This window comes from Oncorhynchus tshawytscha, linkage group LG13, assembly GCF_018296145.1.
Source record: "Oncorhynchus tshawytscha isolate Ot180627B linkage group LG13, Otsh_v2.0, whole genome shotgun sequence".
In the NCBI taxonomy this organism is placed as follows: Eukaryota; Metazoa; Chordata; class Actinopteri; order Salmoniformes; family Salmonidae; genus Oncorhynchus; species Oncorhynchus tshawytscha.
The window spans coordinates 51,641,366-51,660,562 of record NC_056441.1 but is presented as its reverse complement, the minus strand read 5'-3'; the positions used below and the strand labels follow the sequence as shown (position 1 = coordinate 51,660,562).

General features: G+C 43.4%; 1 protein-coding gene across 2 annotated transcripts in view; it reads left to right on the top strand.

Moving 5' to 3' along the window:
* The window catches only part of LOC112265100 (sodium channel subunit beta-2), a 29,721-nt gene that overhangs the window by 5,978 nt on the left and 4,546 nt on the right, over window positions 1-19,197 (top strand). The window contains exons 2-5 of one of the 2 annotated variants that reach the window (XR_002955725.1): window positions 14,360-14,526; window positions 16,524-16,734; window positions 17,891-18,086; window positions 18,921-18,991. Coding sequence is in view for 1 of the 2 variants with exons in the window: in XM_024442141.1 (XP_024297909.1) it covers window positions 14,360-14,526; window positions 16,524-16,734; window positions 17,891-18,086 (574 nt within the window). In the remaining variant the exon portion in view is untranslated. The remainder of the gene's footprint in view (window positions 1-14,359; window positions 14,527-16,523; window positions 16,735-17,890; window positions 18,087-18,920; window positions 18,992-19,197) is intronic. The other variant, XM_024442141.1, reaches the window with a different exon arrangement.

Genomic DNA, 19,197 nt, shown 5'->3' with positions numbered 1-19,197 from the left:
ACCTACATGTTTCAAGCAGACCACCATAGTCCCTGCGCCCAAGGAAGCAAAGGTAACCTGCCTAAATGATTACCGCCCCGTGGCACTCATGTCGGTAGCCATGAAGTGCTTTGAAAGGCTGGTCATGGCTCACATCAACAGCATCCTCCCGGATACCCTAGACCCACTCCAATTCGCATACCACCCCAACAGATCCACAGATGACGCAATCTCAATTCCACTCCACACTGCCCTTTCCCACCTGGACAAAAGGAACACCTATCTGAGAATGCTGTTCATTGACTACAGCTTAGCGTTCAACACCATAGTGCACACAAAGCTAAGGACCCTGGGACTAGACACCTCCCTCTGCAACTGCATCATGGACTTCCTGACGGCCACCCCCAGGTGGTAAGGGTAGGCAACAACACGTCTGCCATGCTGATCCTCAACACTGGGCCCCTCAGGGGTCCCCTCCTGTGCTCCCTGTTCACCCACAACTGTGTCGCCAAGCATGACTCCAGGACCATCATTAAGTTTGCTGATGACACAACATGAGAGAGGCTATAGGGAGGAGGTCAGAGAACTGGCAGTGTGGTGCCAGGACAACAACCTCTCCCTCAATGTGAACAAAGGAGCTGATCGTGGTCTACAGGAAAAGGATGGCGGAACAGGCCCCATATTAACATCAACAGGGCTGTTGTGGAGCGGGTCGAGAGTTTCAAGTTCCTTGTTGTCCACATCACCAACGAACTATCATGGTCCAAACACACCAAGACAGTTGTGAAGAGGGCACGACAAAACCTTTTCCCCCTCGGGAGATTGAAAAGATTTGGCATTGGTCTCCAGATCCTCAACATTTCTACAGCTGCACCATTGAGAGCATGGTTGCATCACCGCCTGGTATGGCAACTGCTCGGCATCTAGTATTCAGCACATTGCTTATCTTTGCAACAGGAGTATAGCCTACCTGGCATGAAAATGAACCACGGAAAAAGCGTCCTCTATTCGCTATTTAAGTGAATAGATGACATGTATTTTTTCCCCTGGCCCTGTTTCGAGACAAGTGCAAGATAATGGTCCATTCTAAATCAAAACAAATGTCACATATACATTATGTAGTATATGTAAAGACAATATTAAATCAAGAATAGTCTAATGGGACAGGGGGGCAGCTGCTGCACTCGATGCAGGGATAACTTTAGAGGACATTAACACAGCCATAGCACAATTTCCAAACAGCAAGGCCCCTGGGCCCGATGGATATGTAATAGAATTCCATAAGAAGTACTGCGCCAGTTTATCTCCACTTATGTTGCGAATGTTTAAACAATCCAAAGAAAATGCCAAACTCCCGCAAACACTGTATGAGGCTACAATAGCACTGATCTTGAAAAAAAGATAGAGATTCCATGGAGATGTCGTCTTATCGCCCAGTGTCGTTACTCCCCATAGAAGACAAGGTGTTGACAAAGATATTGGCAAACCGATTGAAAACATATACTGTATTTCCGACATCATACACCCAGACCAGACAGGTTTTATCCCGGGCCGAAATATATACTACAATTTGAGACGCCTTTTCAACGTAATGTATCGCGATCATAAGGTTGAGGCAGTGGTAATAGCTCTTGATGCAGAGAAGGCCTTTGATCGGATTGAGTGGAAGTATATGATGTCGGTTCTGGAGCACTTCGGGTTTGGAAAGGAATTTATTAATTGGATAAGAATTATTTACGCACACTCAATGGCGCCCGTGGTAACCAATCAAGAAACGTCGCAGTCATTCCGCTTGTTCAAGGGGTGCCGACAGGGGGGCCCTATTTCGCCTGCTCTCTTCGCTATAGCTATGGAACCCCTTGCTACTCGCATTCGGGCATGTGCCGATATAGCTTCTGTTAAAATAAAGGACACACAGCACAAAATGTCCCTATATGCAGACGATGTTCTTTTGTTTTTGTCCAAGCCAAAAACTTCTATTCCACCCTTACTTAACTTGATAAACACATTTGGCTCCTTCTCTGGCTACAAGATAAACTGGCAAAAAAAGTGGGTTGATGCCAATATCACGGCCTGTGGATATGCAATTTCTGCAATCTACCCCGTTTAGAACAGTGATGGACAAGTTCACGAGCATTGTAGTGACAAGAGCATTGTAGTGACAAGAGACCTTGATCAGCTATTGAAAGCAAATTGGGACATGAAAATATATCAGTTTAAACAAAAAATAGATTTTTGGAAAACTCTGCCTATCTCCTTGGTTGGTCGTATAAACGCTATTAAAATGGTTGTCCTACCCAGGTTTCTTTACCTCTGCCAATGTCTACCCAATTTCATACCACAAAGCTATTTTAAGAAACTGGATTCAATAGTAACTCCATTTTTATGGGATAACAAGGCAGCCAGAATTTCAGAGAAGCATTTATGCAAGCGCAAGATAGAGGGGGCTTTGGCCTTCCTCACTTTAAACTGTATTATTGGGCTGCTAATCTGAACATTGTGTCTTTCTGGAGGAAAAGTTTACCTGCGACGAGACAGAAGGATATGCCTTCATGGCTTTTGATTGAGCAGGCCTCCTGTCAATGTTCCTCACTCCCTGCACTTAGATAGCTAGATTATTGTCAAACCCCATTCAAAAGGGTCGGTCTCTAGACTGCCCACAAAGATAGCTAGATAGCTAGATCCTTGTCAAACCCCATTCAAAAGGGTCGGTCTCTAGACTGCCCACAAAGAGGTATCCATAGACACCATTAAAAGGGCTTGGGAGCAAGAACTTGGTTCAGAAATCTCAGATGAGGACTAGGTAGAAGCTCTCAGGAATATAAACCACAGTTCAGTGAATGCCAGACACGACCTTGTACAGTTTAAGGTGATACACAGGTTACATTACTCAAAGGTTAAACTGCATACAATATTCCCAGACACCTCACCACTGTGTGAGAGGTGCAAGCAGGATGAGGGGACGTTGACCCACTTATTCTGGACATGTCCTAAGTTACATGCTTACTGGGCTCTCATTTTTGATTACTTATCTAAATCAAATCAAATCAAATCTAGAGCCTTTGATAGAGTTCTAGCCCCAGACCCATTGATCGCTCTGTTTGTTACAGTTTATGGGAATAACCAGGAGGGAAAGCTGTCTCTCTTTGAACTCTATTAGCCAAAAGGCTCATATTGTAATTGTGGAAATTGGAGACTGTACCTACCTTTGAAATGTGGTTGTGGAATTTAGGGAATGTAATACATATGGAAAAGATTCGATACAATACCTCCAATAGAAAGTCCAATGTTTTACAAAATATGGCAGCCGATACTGGATAAATGGTCGAGTCCCGCTTCATAACTGGGTTGACGATCTGCTGCTACTCTGTGCTGCACTCCACTCAATATTTATTTTTGGCTTAACTACACTGCTTGTAGTGACTATATGCTGTCTTCTTATACATGTACCACCTAATAGGATTTAGTTTTATTTTGTGTATGTGTGAGTTAAGGTTTGTTTTGTCCTCTAAATTGGCCATCCCATTCAACAGTACAATGAATGTCATTGTTTGTATTGCTGTCTTTTTTATTAGATCTTTTTATTGGAAAATAATAAACATATATATTTTTTTAAAGAATAATCTAATGGGTGACAATATTAGCCTATCACTTGTGAATGATGCCCAGTGTATCGCAAGAAAAAAAGTCTGTTTTGTGTTATTTTTTCTAATCATAGTCGCACACCTCATCTAGCCTAGCCCATAAGCCTGTATGCTTTCATAAGGTTTGTATCACAAGTAAAGTGGCCAAATAACTTCTTAAAATTAAGCACGTTAATCCACTTTACAAGGGGTGTAGAGCCTAACTGGCATACATAAACAGGGCGTGAGTTTGGGGATCATTTTCACCATAAAAATGCACCTTTATAATAAAAGCATTAAATGTCTAATCGCATTTGCAGTCACTTTTGATAATGGTGTTTTCCCGTCAATGGAACTTTTGCACTTATAGTCTACTGCCGTGTGCGCATTGTGTGCTTATAATGTGAAAAAAATAGCCTTATAGTTAATCAACATTTTAAGCTAAACGTTCTGATCTGTTGCGTCAGCCACATTTGTCACGTTCTGACTGTAAGTTTGTTTATTTTGTCTTTGTGTTAGTTTGGTCAGGGCGTGAGTTGGGGTGGGTAGTCTATGTTCTTTTTTCTTTGTTGTATTTCTGTGTTCGGCCCGGTATGGTTCTCAATCAGAGGCAGCTGTCGATCGCTGTCTCTGATTGAGAATCATACTTAGGTAGGCTTTTCCCACCTGTGTTTTGTGGGTGATTATTTTCTGTTTAGTGTATGTCACCTTACAGAACTGTTTTGTTTCGTTTCATTCTCTTTGTTATTTTGTTTAGTGTTCTGAGTTTAAATAAATATGAACATGGACACTTACCACGCTGCGCATTGGTCCGATATTTCATACTCGTCGTCAGACGACGAAGACAACCTTTACAACATTGCCTTAAAACGTTGTTTTGATGCTAGTGGATGTATTATTTTGGGATTTATCGCATCCTACTACTGTCCCAGAGTATGTTTATTTATTTCTAGCACATAATAGCATAGGTCAACTTTTTTACAATGGGGGAGAGTAGATTGACATAGGCTAGTGCTTTTGCTGTTCATTAGGCCTACTCATCTTGTTGGCTGACAAAAAGTAAATGTGGACAGTGCTTCCAATATCTTCAATATGCACCTAGGAATTGTATAAGGACGCACGCAGTTGCGTCCCTGATGTGTCGAGAACCAATCACGTGATGGAGAGCCATGTGAGTGAGAGGTGCTTCGAACCATACAGCACAACGCAGCACTCCGGGCCAAGGGCCCCACGGCCACTGGCCGCAAAAGGCATGTATTTTTTTATTGTGCATTAAAGACACAAAGAGGATGCCACCATGAAATTCAAGGCATTGTCAAGTGCTTGTCAAAAATTGTGAATGAGAGACTGATGAAGTGTGTACAGCCTGAAGTGTGTACATGCCTTTCAAGCTACTTTTTCAAATCATCATTAGATTCGCATTGTGCAGCCTTACAATGTATTAAAAATCAGAACATATAGCCCAGCGTTTGTAGAACAACTAAAGTTACATTAATAACTCTAAATTAAGCATATAGGTGTACCTATTTCTTTGTTAGCTGCTCAACACAGAACTGCTCAACACAGTATTCTTTATACTATAAAATAATGCCACAGAATTCTATGCAAATCTTGTCTGCTAAATTAACTGGTGTACTCCACAGCCACTTGGCATAGCCAGATCAGGATCTAACATAAGGACAACGCAGAGTATGCTATTCTGTTTTTCTGAAATAGATGACATTTTCTTCGTATCATGCTTATTTCGACCTGTCTAAAATAAATCATGGATTTACTGTGAAGGTGTAAGCTGTATTACATGGATTCTTTTGAATTTGTCAAATGTAGACGTTCCAAAGGTCTGCATCATTGACTTGCAGGCTATGTGTGGAAGCCAGGAGATCCAGGCTGTGTTACATCCGGCCGTGATTGGGAGTCCCATAGGGCGGCGCACAATTGGCCCAGCGTTGTCCAGGTTTGGCCGGGGTAGGCCATCGTTGTAAATAAGAATTTGTTAATAACTGACTTGCCTAGTTAAATAAAGGTTAAATAAATGTTTTTAAAAAATGCTCAATATGCTTATGTTAATTGACTATAAATTACATTGAGACCGACAGTTATTTACTTGACAATCACCAGCTGACATAATGTTGTGACCCCCACAACCCTAGTCTTTACCTTCTCTTTTACAATGACCTTGAGCCTCAGAAAAAAAAACTGAAAGACAGAGAGAGGAGGGAGATATCGGGTGTGCTGAGGGAGGGAGGGAGGGAGGGAGGGAGAGGAGAGTAAGGGAGAGTAAAGAAGGACGGAGGGAGGGAGAGGGCGGTACACTGCAGTATTTCCTGCCTTGAAATAGCGGATCGAGTGTTGCAGAAAAAGCTTTGGCTCATATGTTGGTGTTTAAAACCATTTACAGACTTGCCTTATAGGATGAGAGAGATTCTGAATGCTACACATATTGTACTAGTATAGTTCAGTACATGTGTTTATAGGCCTATAGTTCGAGACAATGATCTTAGCATCAGACATATTCTTAACTCCCAGTAACATGTACAGATAGCATACATGTACACTTGCTCAAGATAGAGTTGGACTATTTTTCGCATATTACCAGAGATTACAGTAGCTTCAGCAGTGTAGAAGCGGGTAAAAAGTAGCTCAAGGCAATGTTCATGTGTGATAAACGTCGACTCATCATGCGTGGTCGCTACTGACGTGATGTAACATTCCCAACCAAAGCCTCTTGCACAAAAGATAGAGGGGACTTTCATTGGACTCCCCCTGCAGAACCAGATGCTACTCAGGTTAGGTTAGTTAGTCTCTTAGTATTGGCAGGGAGCCACAGTAGCTACCAATTGCTTCCCATTATATTGGAGATGTAGACTTTGATTGTCATTAAGACATTTCAGCTGATTAAGTGTGAATGGGATTAGCTGATTGTGTATGTTTATTAAAGGATGTGATAGACATACTGTCAAGTAACCCCCTCCTCAGTGTGGGAATGTACTCACCCTACAGATGCACTAGATACAGTACAGATGTAGGGTCTTAATTTGATCACTCTTTTGTTGCTGAGAATTTCATGCACGTCAGGAAATACAAACTTGTAATGTGTTCAAGGTTTAAAAAGGCTTCTAAAGTTTAATTTCCTCTTTAAAATGTTGGCCTTGATTCTTCTGTTGCTGCAGGATAACCTTTCTGCTGTAGCAAACTAGTTCAAATTAAGATCCTACATCTGTATATAGATAAATGGGAATAGGCATAGGCTGTGAAGACATTGACATAGCATAAGTAAAGAATAGTGCGCATGGCTGAGTGCGTGCGTGCGTGTGTGTGACATACAGGGTGTGCATATGTTTGCCAATGTGTAGCTATAGGTCTATATGTGAGTACACATATGTGTGTGTGTGGGGGGGATGCGTCATGCTTGTATGTATATTGTGGGATGTCAGCCTATTTCTCCCTACCTCCCTCCCTCCCTCCTCTCTAAGCAGGTGCTATAATGCGGTACTTCCAGATGACACCTGATTCAGAGAGAGGAAGGGAGGGGAGGGAGGGAGGGAGGGAGGGAGGAGAAGAGAGGGAGGAAGTGAGTGATCTGAAGGACTCTAACTGCACCACTACAGCACACAAACAGAGAGAGCGAGAACGAGAGAGGGAGATATGAGGGTATGATTAGAGGGTCTAGCTGCTGCAGAGACCCGGTACGATGAAGAGTGATTGCAGCAGCAGGAGGAGCTTGTCCAGTAACACAAAACTCAGCAGACTGGTGCAGAGCCGAGCAAACGCACCCGTCCCACCCCGGCCATCACGCACGTGCTTGTACTCACTAACTGCCACACTCAGACCAATACACACACACATCCCACTGAGGCACTCACACACAGGGCCGTCGTTTAAGGGCGGGTCTTAGGGGGTGTGTCCCATCCTCCTTGCCCATCCAGATAAAACATTGAAATATCGATCATTTATTTGACCGAGACGTGCGCTGAGAGAAAAATGCATCAATTTCAGATGAAGCATCCGAGCGAACAAAACACTGCCACTCTGTCTCAGTATGTGTAGACCATGTATCTGATGCTGTCTGGAAAGAAATAGTATGACCTGCCATACTGTTTTGGTCCAGACAGCATCAGATACATGGGCTACATATAGTGAGACAGAGGGGCGCTGCTTCGCTCATTCCCGGTGGAGATTCAGCAGAGAAGAAGAGGTGAAGCGAGAGGACTCACTCTCGCCAAAAGCTGTCCAGAGTAAGCCCAATGCATTTCTATGCGCATAATATGCTTGTCGCCTGCCTTACCGCCTTTGGGACAACGACTCCCATGGTTAGGAGGGAGACATGAGCATCTTGTCATTATATACTATATACTATATATCTCTGGTTTCAGCCTCTTGAGAATTGGAAAGGAATGTTTGGCGGGTGCACAGTGCACTGTTAGGATAATGGCTTCCCTTAAAATTACATATTTACTCCTGTCTAAATAAAAGCATTCAAAGTACTTCAACAGACTTAGCCACAGAGGATCATTAGCTTCTTTGATAAAAAATAACTGTGGATTGTTTTAAATGACAAATGTGTACGCCTATGACTATTTGGGAAGCCCGCAATTTGGGTAGTGGGCGTGTCAATAGGTCTAGCTGATTGAGTTGTGGCAGTCAGTGAAAAGCACCTAAAACGTGTGAAGATAATGTGTCTTGAGAATAATTTAAAATGTTGCAACCAGAAGAAGGGGAGGGGTGTGCAGGAAATATATGGCTCATCTCTCTCCAGAATGCATGCACTCAACTCTCCAGAATGCGCTCAGTTGTCTCCTGCCTATTCTTGCGCATTCATTGATACATTGTGTGAATTGTTTGCCCTTTGATTGTTTTTTTTAATCAATTTCCCATGACATACTGTACAGTTGTGGCCAAAAGTTTTAAGAATGACACAAATATAATTTTCACAAAGTCTGCTGCCTCAGTTTGTATGATGGCAATTTGCATATACTCCAGAATGTTATGAAGAGTGATCAGATGAATTGCAATTAATTGCAAAGTTCCTCTTTGCCATACAAATGAACTGAATCCCCCAAAAAACATGTCCACTGCATTTCAGCCCTGCCACAAAAGGACCAGCTGACATCATGTCAGTGATTCTCTCGTTAACACAGGTGTGAGTGTTTATGAGGACAAGGCTGGAGATCACTCTGTCATGCTGATTGAGTTTGAATAACAGACTGGAAGCTTCAAAAGGAGGGTGGTGCTTAGAATTGTTCTTCCTCTGTCAACCATGGTTACCTGCAAGGAAACACGTGCCGTGATCATTGCTTTGCACAAAAAGTGCTTCACAGGCAAGGATATTGCTGCCAGTAAGAAATCAACCATTTATCGGATCATCAAGAACTTCAAGGAGAGCGGTTCAATTGTTGTGAAGAAGGCTTCAGGGTGCCCAAGAAAGTCCACCAAGCGCTCCTAAAGTTGATTCAGCCGCGGGATCAGGGCACCACCAGTACAGAGCTTGCTCAGGAATGGCAGCAGGCAGGTGTGAGTGCATTTGCATGCACAGTGAGGCAAAGACTTTTGGAGGATGGCCTGGTGTCACGAAGGGCAGTAAAAGAAGCCACTTCTCTCCAGGAAAAGCATCAGGGAAGACTGATATTCTGCAAAAGGTACAGGACTGCTGAGGACTAGGGTAAAGTCATTTTCTCTGATGAATACCCTTTCCGATTGTTTGGGGCATCCGGAAAAAAACTTTTACTGTTGGCATGACACAAGACTGATGGTAGCACTCACCTTGTCTTCTCCGGAAAAAAACTTTTCCAGAGAAGACAAGGTGAGCGCTACCATCAGTCTTGTGTCATGCCAACAGTAAAGCATCCTGAGACCATTCATGTGTGGGGTTGCTTCTCAGCCAAGGGAGTGGGTTCACTCACAATTTTGCCTAAGAACACGGCCATGAATAAAGAATGGTACCAACACATCCACCGAGAGCAACTTCTCCCAACCATCCAGGAACAGTTTGGTGAATAACAATGTCTTTTTCCAGCATGATGGAGAACCTTGCCATAAGGCAAAAATGATAACTAAGCGGCTTGCGGAAAAAAACATTGTTATTTTGGGTCCATGGCCAGGAAACTCCCCAGACCACAATCCCATTGAGAACTTGTGGTCAATCCTCAAGAGGTGAGTGGACAAACAAAAACCCACAAATTCTGACAAACTCCAAGCATTGATTATGCAAGAATGGGCTGCCATCAGTCAGGATGTGTCCCAGAAGTTAATTGACAGCAGTTAATTGACAGCAGTTAATTGACGGCATGCCAGGGCGGATTGCAGAGGTCTTGAAAAAGAACGGTCAACACTGCAAATATTGACTCTTTGCATCAACTTCATGTAATTGTCAATAAAAGCCTTTGACACTTATGAAATGCTTGTAATCATACTTCAGTATTCCATAGTAACATCTGACAAAAATATCTAAAGACACTGAAGCAGCAAACTTTGTGAAAATTAATATTTGTGTCCTTCTCAAAACTTTTGGCCACGACTGTATGTCACCAGTAGGCCAACAAATGTGATGTTAATCCCCCGTCATTTGATTACAATCATTTCTATTAATGCATGTATTAGTTACAGTAACTTACCTGGCCTTCTGCATTCTGATTGTCTTAACTCACCATTTCCACCACGAATAAGCTGATCTTCTCAGTAATTCTTTCTTCACCCCACGCGTTGTAAACTAAGTCTGTTTTTTACATTTATTATTTAACATCCATTGCGAATGATACTTCCTCAGTATTTGAAAGATCTTTCCAACACGACTGTCGTTGCTCACCAAGCCTCCGTGTGAAAGAGCAAAATATGATCATGATCTGATGATACAGTGGAAACTTCGTAAAAAACTGCTGTCTGTCCCAAGCGCACTGGCGCGGGAAATAGGCTATGGCCTGAAATAGGCTTGTTGATACAATGTTACAAGTTCGTAGCCGGACCCAGTTGATGATTTTATACGATGTTACACGTCACTAGCAATAACTCAAGTCAAAGGAAGGCATAGTAGAGAAATGAATGTGGTTGAAACAACCGGCATTTTCAGCCTGGATATTTTCTATTCATTTTATTTTGTAGGCTGTCCTATGTATTTTCTTTTCGTTGACGGTGGAAGTTATAGGCCTACTGCTGCATTGGCCTACAGGCTATCTCTGAGTTCTATGCCCTCGTTTCTTTAGACGCCAATGGACCACAGTGTATCAATGTGTCCATGTGGCAGAGACTGGTGCTCTCGCCTTGTATTTGTATTTATTATGGATCTCCATTATCTGCTGCCAATACTTCTCACAAATACAAGTAGTGATGAAGACTATCTCTCCTCCACTTTGAGCCAGGAGAGATTGACCTGCATATTATTAATGATAGCTCTCTGTGTATTTCTAAGGGCTAGCCGTGCTGCCCTGTTCTGAGCCAATTGCAATTTTCCTAAGTCTCCTGACCACACGATTGAACAGTAGTCCAGGTGCGACAAAACTAGTCCTGTAGGACCTGCCTTATTGATAGTGTTGTTAAGAAGGCAGAGCAGTGCTTTATTATGGACAGACTTCTCCCCATCTCAGCTACTGTTGTATCAATATGTTTTGACCATGACAGTTTACAATCCAGGGTTACTCTAAGTAGTTTAGTCGCCTCAACTTGCTCAATTTCCACATGATTCATTACGAGATTTAGTTGAGGTTTAGGGTTTAGGGTCATTTGTCTGATGGAATCATCATCAACTGCAGCTCTTTGTTAAGTGTTGCAGTCATTTCAGTCGCTGTCGCAACTGACGTATACAGTGTTGAGTCAGTAGTGTTCCTCAGTATTTTAAAAATCTTTCCAACACAAGCGTGTGCACAAATAGGAGGTCCAGTGAAAGAACATGCCCACCTATGGATGTCAAAGGCCCATCCAACGGATTTGTTCTGGTGCCGGCCCTGCACACACACACACAACATACACAAACACAAACGCACACACACATACACACACAAACAGATAATACTGTGCAACGTCTTCATACGCAGATCACAGACACAACACTATAGGCACGCACAGGTATACAGCACAGTTCTGCCTCAGTGCCTCAATGAGTTACACATTCAGGAGATCCAGTCAGACTCCTTTTTCTGACGCTTTAGCCCGTTCTTGTGGATAAGCCATCGCCGCCATAACCGCCAATCTCCAAACAACGATTACCGTCACAAATATGAGTGGAATGATTACGGGGCAGAATTACCGGGTTGAATTCCTCTGTGCCTACAGCTGAACCACCGCTTCAACCGCTCTGGCTGTTAAAAGTACTGTCTAAGCATTCGTTGGCATGCAGCTCCTTCAGTATGGTTCAGGGCACCTGCAGAGGGGGAAGTGCTGTACAGGGTGTGTCTGGAGCTGCGTTAAGAGTAACCGGTGCAGGAGTGAGTCACTGCGAGGTGTTACTACAGTACGGTTCTATCTACGTACTATTGTACGGTCACCTTCTGCTGATGGTGGTTGCTTTACAGAGGACTTCACTGACCCAGAAACAAATGACCTTTGAAATAGATAGCAGTTTGTTTAAGTGGCGATCTCCGTACATATGTGTGTAATCAGAATGATCTTTCTTGTCAATGAACTCACTACTTTTTTTATTTTTTTTAAATTTTATTTCACCTTTATTTAACCAGGTAGGCTAGTTGAGAACAAGTTCTCATTTACAACTGCGACCTGGCCAAGATAAAGCATAGCAGTGTGAACAGACAACAACAGAGTTACACATGGAGTAAACAATAAACAAGTCAATAACACAGTAGAAAAAAAGAAAAAAGAGTCTATATACATTGTGTGCAAAAGGCATGAGGAGGTAGCCGAATAATTACAATTTTGCAGATTAACACTGGAGTGATAAATGATCAGATGGTCATGTGCAGGTAGAGATACTGGTGTGCAAATGAGCAGAAAAGTACATAAATAAAAACAGTATGGGGATGAGGTAGGTACATTGGGTGGGCTATTTACCGATGGACTATGTACAGCTGCAGCGATCGGTTAGCTGCTCAGATAGCAGATGTTTAAAGTTGGTGAGGGAGATAAAAGTATCCAACTTCAGCGATTTTTGCAATTCGTTCCAGTCACAGGCAGCAGAGAAGTGGAAGGAAAGGCGGCCAAATGAGGTGTTTGCTTTAGGGATGATCATTGAGATACACCTGCTGGAGCGCGTGCTACGGGTGGGTGTTGCCTTCTTGACCAGTGAACTGAGATAAGGCGGAGCTTTACCTAGCATGGACTTGTAGATGACCTGGAGCCAGTGGGTCTGGCGACGAATATGTAGCGAGGGCCAGCCGACTAGAGCATACAGGTCGCAGTGGTGGGTGATATAAGGTGCTTTAGTAACAAAACGGATGGCACTGTGATAAACTGCATCCAGTTTGCTGAGTAGAGTATTGGAAGCTATTTTGTAGATGACATCGCCGAAGTCGAGGATTGGTAGGATAGTCAGTTTTACTAGGGTAAGTTTGGCAGCGTGAGTGAAGGAGGCTTTGTTGCGGAATAGAAAGCCGACTCTAGATTTGATTTTAGATTGGAGATGTTTGATATAAGTCTGGAAGGAGAGTTTACAGTCTAGCCAGACACCTAGGTACTTATAGATGTCCACATATTCTAGGTCGGAACCATCCAGGGTGGTGATGCTAGTCGGGCGTGCTGGTGCAGGCAGCGAACGGTTGAAAAGCATGCATTTGGTTTTACTAGCGTTTAAGAGCAGTTGGAGGCCACGGAAGGAGTGTTGTATGGCATTGAAGCTCGTTTGGAGGTTAGATAGCACAGTGTCCAAGGAAGGACCAGAAGTATACAGAATGGTGTCGTCTGCGTAGAGGTGGATCAGGGAATCGCCCGCAGCAAAAGCAACATCATTGATATATACAGAGAAAATAGTTGGCCTGAGAATTGAACCCTGTGGCACCCCCATAGAGACTGCCAGAGGACCGGACAACATGCCCCCCGATTTGACACACTGAACTCTGTCTGCAAAGTAGTAGGTGAACCAGGCAAGGCAGTCATTAAAAAAACTGAGCCTACTGAGTCTGCCGATAAGAATATGGTGATTGACAGAGTCGAAAGCCTTGGCCAGGTCGATGAAGATGGCTGCACAGTACTGTCTTTTATCGATGACGGTTATAATATCTTTTAGTACCTTGAGCGTGGCTGAGGTGCACCCATGACCGGCTCGGAAACCAGATTGCACAGCGGAGAAGTTCCGGTGGGATTCGAGATGGTCAGTGATCTGTTTGTTGACTTGGCTTTCGAAGACCTTAGATAGGCAGGGCAGGATGGATATAGGTCTGTAGCAGTTTGGGTCTAGGGCGTCACCCTTTGAAGAGGGGGATGACTGCGGCAGCTTTCCAATCCTTGGGGATCTCAGACGATATGAAATAGAGGTTGAACAGGCTGGTGATAGGGGGTGATAGACAATGGCGGCGGATAGTTTCAGAAATAGAGGGTCCGGATTGTCAAGCCCAGCTGATTTGTACGGGTCAATGTTTTGCAGCTCTTTCAGAACATCTGCTATCTGGATTTGGGTAAAGGAGAAGCTGGGGAGGCTTGGGCGAGTTGGAGTAGCCAGGAGGAAGGCATGGCCAGCCGTTGAGAAATGCTTGTTGAAGTTTTCGATTATCATGGATTATCACTTCCTGTCGAACAGTATGCAACAATACCCATACTTCCATGTGTAGCACATCTATGTTTCTTGACCAATCCCCTCCATCCATCCCTCCCTCTCCTAGCCTACCCTGTGTCCAGTATGGATGTCCTGGTCCATAACCAGATCAACGTCCTGAACGGCACCATGGTGAGGATCCAGTGCATCTTCACTTCCTGCTACAAGATGGACGTCAACAAGTTTGCCATGAACTGGACCTACCAGGAGAACACCAACGAGACTGAGGAGATGGTGAGAGACCAGACCGTGTGTCTGCCCTTGTCTTGTGTCAATGTCAGGCCGATGCACAGTGTCCATTTTAGGACACCCTCAGCCTCAGATTGACTCAAGTAAGGTGAGGACTGACTCAAGGAAGGGTAAGGTGTAAGGCTAAAATGGACACCATACTCCTGACTCTGCCATGATGTACAGTAAGATTCATCTTGTTTCTTCTTTTGCATACTCCACCCTCAGCTTTCCTGTCAACTCTCTCTCCTCTCTCTTTCTGCTTTTTTAATGCCATGCTTTCTCCATCTATTTCGATGTGTTTCATTTCATTTTATTTATTTAGCCAGGAAAGTCTACAGATGTAGGATCTTAATTTGACCAGTATTGTCATAGCAAAATAATCCTGCCGCAACAGGATTTGAACGTTTAGTCCATAATGTTGCTTGATCAGTGGTTAGACTATGAGCCGGACAAAAATAGTTTACATGAAAAGTGCAATACTGTTAATAAAAATAGTTTACATACCAGAAAAGTTTGAACACACCTACTCATTGCAATACTGAATAATGCAATACTGTGAAATAATATAACAAAAAGTGTTAAACAAATGAAAATATATTTTATATTTGAGATTCTTCAAAGTAGCCACCCTTTACCTTGATAACAGCTTTACAGACTTTGGTCAACCAGCTTCAACTGGAATGCTTTTCCAACAGTCTTGAAGGACAGCACTTGTTAGCTGCTTTTCCTTCACTCTGTGGTCCAACTCATCCCAAACCATCTCAATTGGGTTGAGGTCGGGTGATTGTGGGGTTCAGGTCATCTCATGCAGCCCTCCATCACTCTCCTTCTTAGTCATATAGCCCTTACACAGCCTGGAGGTATGTTGGGTAATTGTCCTGTTGAAAAACAAAGGATAGTCCCACTAAGCGCAAACCAGATGGTATGGCGCATTGCTGCAGAATGCTGTGGTAACCATGCTGGATAAGTGTGCCTTGAATTCTAAATAAATCACAGACAGCGTCACCAGCAAAGCACCCCCACACCATCGCACCTCCTCCTCCATGCTTCACAGTGGGAATCACACATGCGGAGGTCATCTGTTCACCTACTCTGCGTCTCACAAAGACATAGCAGTTGGAACCAAAAATCAAAAATTTGGACTCATCAGACCATCAGACTCATCTTGGCCCAAGCAAGTCTCTACTTCACATTTGTGTCCTTTAGTAGTGGTTTCTTTGCAGCAATTTGACCATGAAGGCCTGATTCACACAGTCTCCTCTGAACAGTTGATGTTGAGATGTGTCTGTTACTCTGTGAAACATTTATTTGGGCTGCAATCTGAGGTGCAGTTAACTCTAATGAACGTATCCTCTGGAGCAGAGGTCTTCCTTTCCTGTGGCGGTCCTCATGAGAGCCAGTTTCATCATAGCGCATGATGGTTTTTGCGACTGCACTTGGAGAAACTTTCAAAGTTTCCGGATTGACTCACCTTCATGTGTTAAAGTTGATAGGCTCAAACGCATTAAGAAGGAAAGAAATTCAAAAAATGTACATTTAACAAGGCATACCTGTTAATTGAAATGCATTCCTGATGACTACCTCATGAAGCTGGTTGAGAGAATGCCAAGCGTGTGCAATGTTGTCATCAAGGCAAAAGGTGGCTACTTCGAAGAATTTCAAATTTAATATATACTTTGATTTTTTTAACACTTTTTTGCTTCCAACATGATTCCATATGTGTTATTTTATAGTTTTGATGTCTTCATTATTAATCTACAATGTAGAAAATAGTCACAATAAAGCAAAACCCTGGAATGTGTCCATGTTTTTGACACAAAGCTCATCTGCATTTCCTGCAGTGCAGGAAAATTCTCAGCAACAAAAGAGATCAAATTAAGGTCCTACATCTGTACTCAGTAACAATTGCCACTGTTTTCCAGGGAGTCCTGGGTTAAATAAAAACAACATGTTTCTGTCTATCTTTCTACTAATCCCCCTCTTCCTCCTCTCTCTTCCAGTTCATGACCTATAAGAAGGGGATGATGCCCCTGCGGACAGACCGGTTCAGTGACCGAGTGCAGTTTGTGGGTAACCTGGAAAAGAACGACTTGTCCATCACCCTCTCTGATGTCCAGCTGTCGGACGAGGGAGTCTATAACTGCTACGTCCGTAACCCCCCCGACCGCATCCAGGGCCACGGAATCATCAACATGTTTGTCGTCACAGAATGTAAGGGCAGGGGGAAAGGCAAGGAGCAAGCAATAGCAGGGACAGGGGGGCAAGTTACTGAGCAGTCTCTTCGCGAGCCTGAAAATAGTTGATCTCAGTGATTGATCGTTGGCATTCAGCGGTCATAAAAGTACGCCTTGTATGCTTTGAAGATCTACGAGCATTGTGATTTCATCAGACCGCATAGGCAGCAGCTCTATAGAGATGAGGTGGTAACTTGGAGTATAATAAAGTAAAGCAATGTGAATAAATGATGGTTAATAAGTGAAAAGCAGTAATGGGCGGTCACTAACATCAGGATTTTTATTGGCCGTTTTATTCTGTGTTAGAGCATTCAACCCACATAAAGCATTGTGTAGTTATTGTTTTAAAAAAAAGAAAGTTGAAACCGAAAACCGGGATAATTATTTTTAGAATAAAACCTAATCCGAACTGACCTCAAAAAGCACTGATCGCTCAGCACTAATCTGTGGTCAACTGGTCCATCCATCCACCCTTTCCAGCTCATCTCTGGTCTTGTGTGCTAGCATGTCATTAATAAATGTACCCTGGTCTTGCCATTCATTCATCCATACATCAATCCATTCACTCACCAATCCATCCCTCCATCCTTCAGTTCCTCATCTGCTTGTGTTTCTGTTCTCCCTTGGTCTCAACCTTCCTTCAGCCCAGGACGTGATGACTCAACACTATACAGCTTTTTACTTATTTACTTCCCGAGTGGCGCAGTGGTCTAAGTTACTGCATTGCAGTGCTAGAGGTGTCATTGCAGAACCTGGTTCATTCCCAGGCTGTATCACAACCGGCTGTGATCTGGAGTCCCATAGGGTGGCGCACAGTTGGCCCGGCATCGTCGGGGTTAGGGGAGGAATTGGCTAGGGGGGTAGGCCATCATTGTAAATAAGAACTGACTTGCCTAGTTAAATAACAAAATGTAATACAAATATTGATGGGCGTGCCAACCCAGCTCACCTCAGAATCATTGCCTCTCACAAATGCTGGTCTCACACACATGTATGCATGATGACACACTCACACAAACACATAAAAGAGCATTGCTGCCCTTTTTTTGTTTCCACACACTGTGGTTTAATCAGCCCTTTGCCAACGATACACTCCATCTACAGAACTGTCTCACCTCCTCTTCCCTCCACAGTGCCTCCCCCGCGGGACTCGACCATAGCGGTTGCGATCGGGGCGTCAGTCGGCGGTGCGCTGGCTCTGCTCATCCTGTCCATGGTGGTGGTGAAGTGCATACGGCGTCACAAGAAACAGGAGCTCATCTCTGATGAGCAGAAGATGGAGGAAGAGGGCAAGCTGGATGCAGAGGGGGGCCCCGAGGAGGGAACCAAGTGAGATCCCCTCTTTGTTTTAACTTACCCATCCTCCTCTAGAACGTCTATCTCTTCCTCAACACCTCTACAGATGTCGGATCTTAATTTCAGCCAGTTTGCTACAGCTGGAAAGTAATCCTGCAGCAACATGAAATGTGAATTATTTTGTGTGTTATAATTAATGGACATTTTTCTTGGATTTTACACATTTGTAAGGAAAAATCAATTCAGAAATTTAAGTAGAAATTGCACACTTCAGATACAGTTTTTAAACCTCAAATAAGTGTAACATATCCTGCAACAGGGTGATCATGTTAAGATCCTACATCTGTATTGTTTTGGTCTTTCTCAAGGTTGTGAAATTATAATAATGTGTCCCCTGATTTAGGCTATTCTCCTTCTCTTTGTTTTCTCTTTCCTGCTTGTCCTTTTCTCTCTCATTTTCTGTCATCTACTCGAGGCAATGCTCCTGAGGCAAAACCCGGAGAGTCTTGAAATCCACTCTGTCTCTTTCAGCTGTCCATAGTATGTGCACTGACAGGGTGGTCCATACTTTACACCTAACAGGCCACAACATTCTGGAATAACCCCAGAAACCTCACAAAATATAGATGTTATGGAAACACATTCCAGAAATATGTCCGGTGTAATGTATAAGTGGATTCATACATTTCTTTTGAAACCACCCTGGCTGTGGTTGAACAAAGCTGACAATTATCCCCTCTTCCCCTTCTTTTATTCTTCTTTTTTTTGTGTGTGTGTGTGTGTGTATGTTGAATGTGTGTTCCTGCGGATATGTGTGTGCGTGTGCATGTGCGTGTATGTTTGTGTGTTTATATTGCCATGAGCCAGGCAGCTATAACCGGCCTGCATGGTCCTGGAGGCCCAAGGTTCGCTGGAGCCCAACCTCCTCCCTCACGCTGGTAACAATCTGTGATTGGTGTTTTGTGCTGGTCATGTGACCCCAGTTAGCCAAGAAGAAGTGGCCACTTATGGGCTTCATCCTTTTACCTTTGTCCCAAACCTTGCTGTTCATCCCTCTCTCTCATTACCATGTAATGGGAACTTCAAATTGTGTTTGATATTTAAATATGAGGCTCTGTCCTGACAATCTCAAAATAATAGTCTA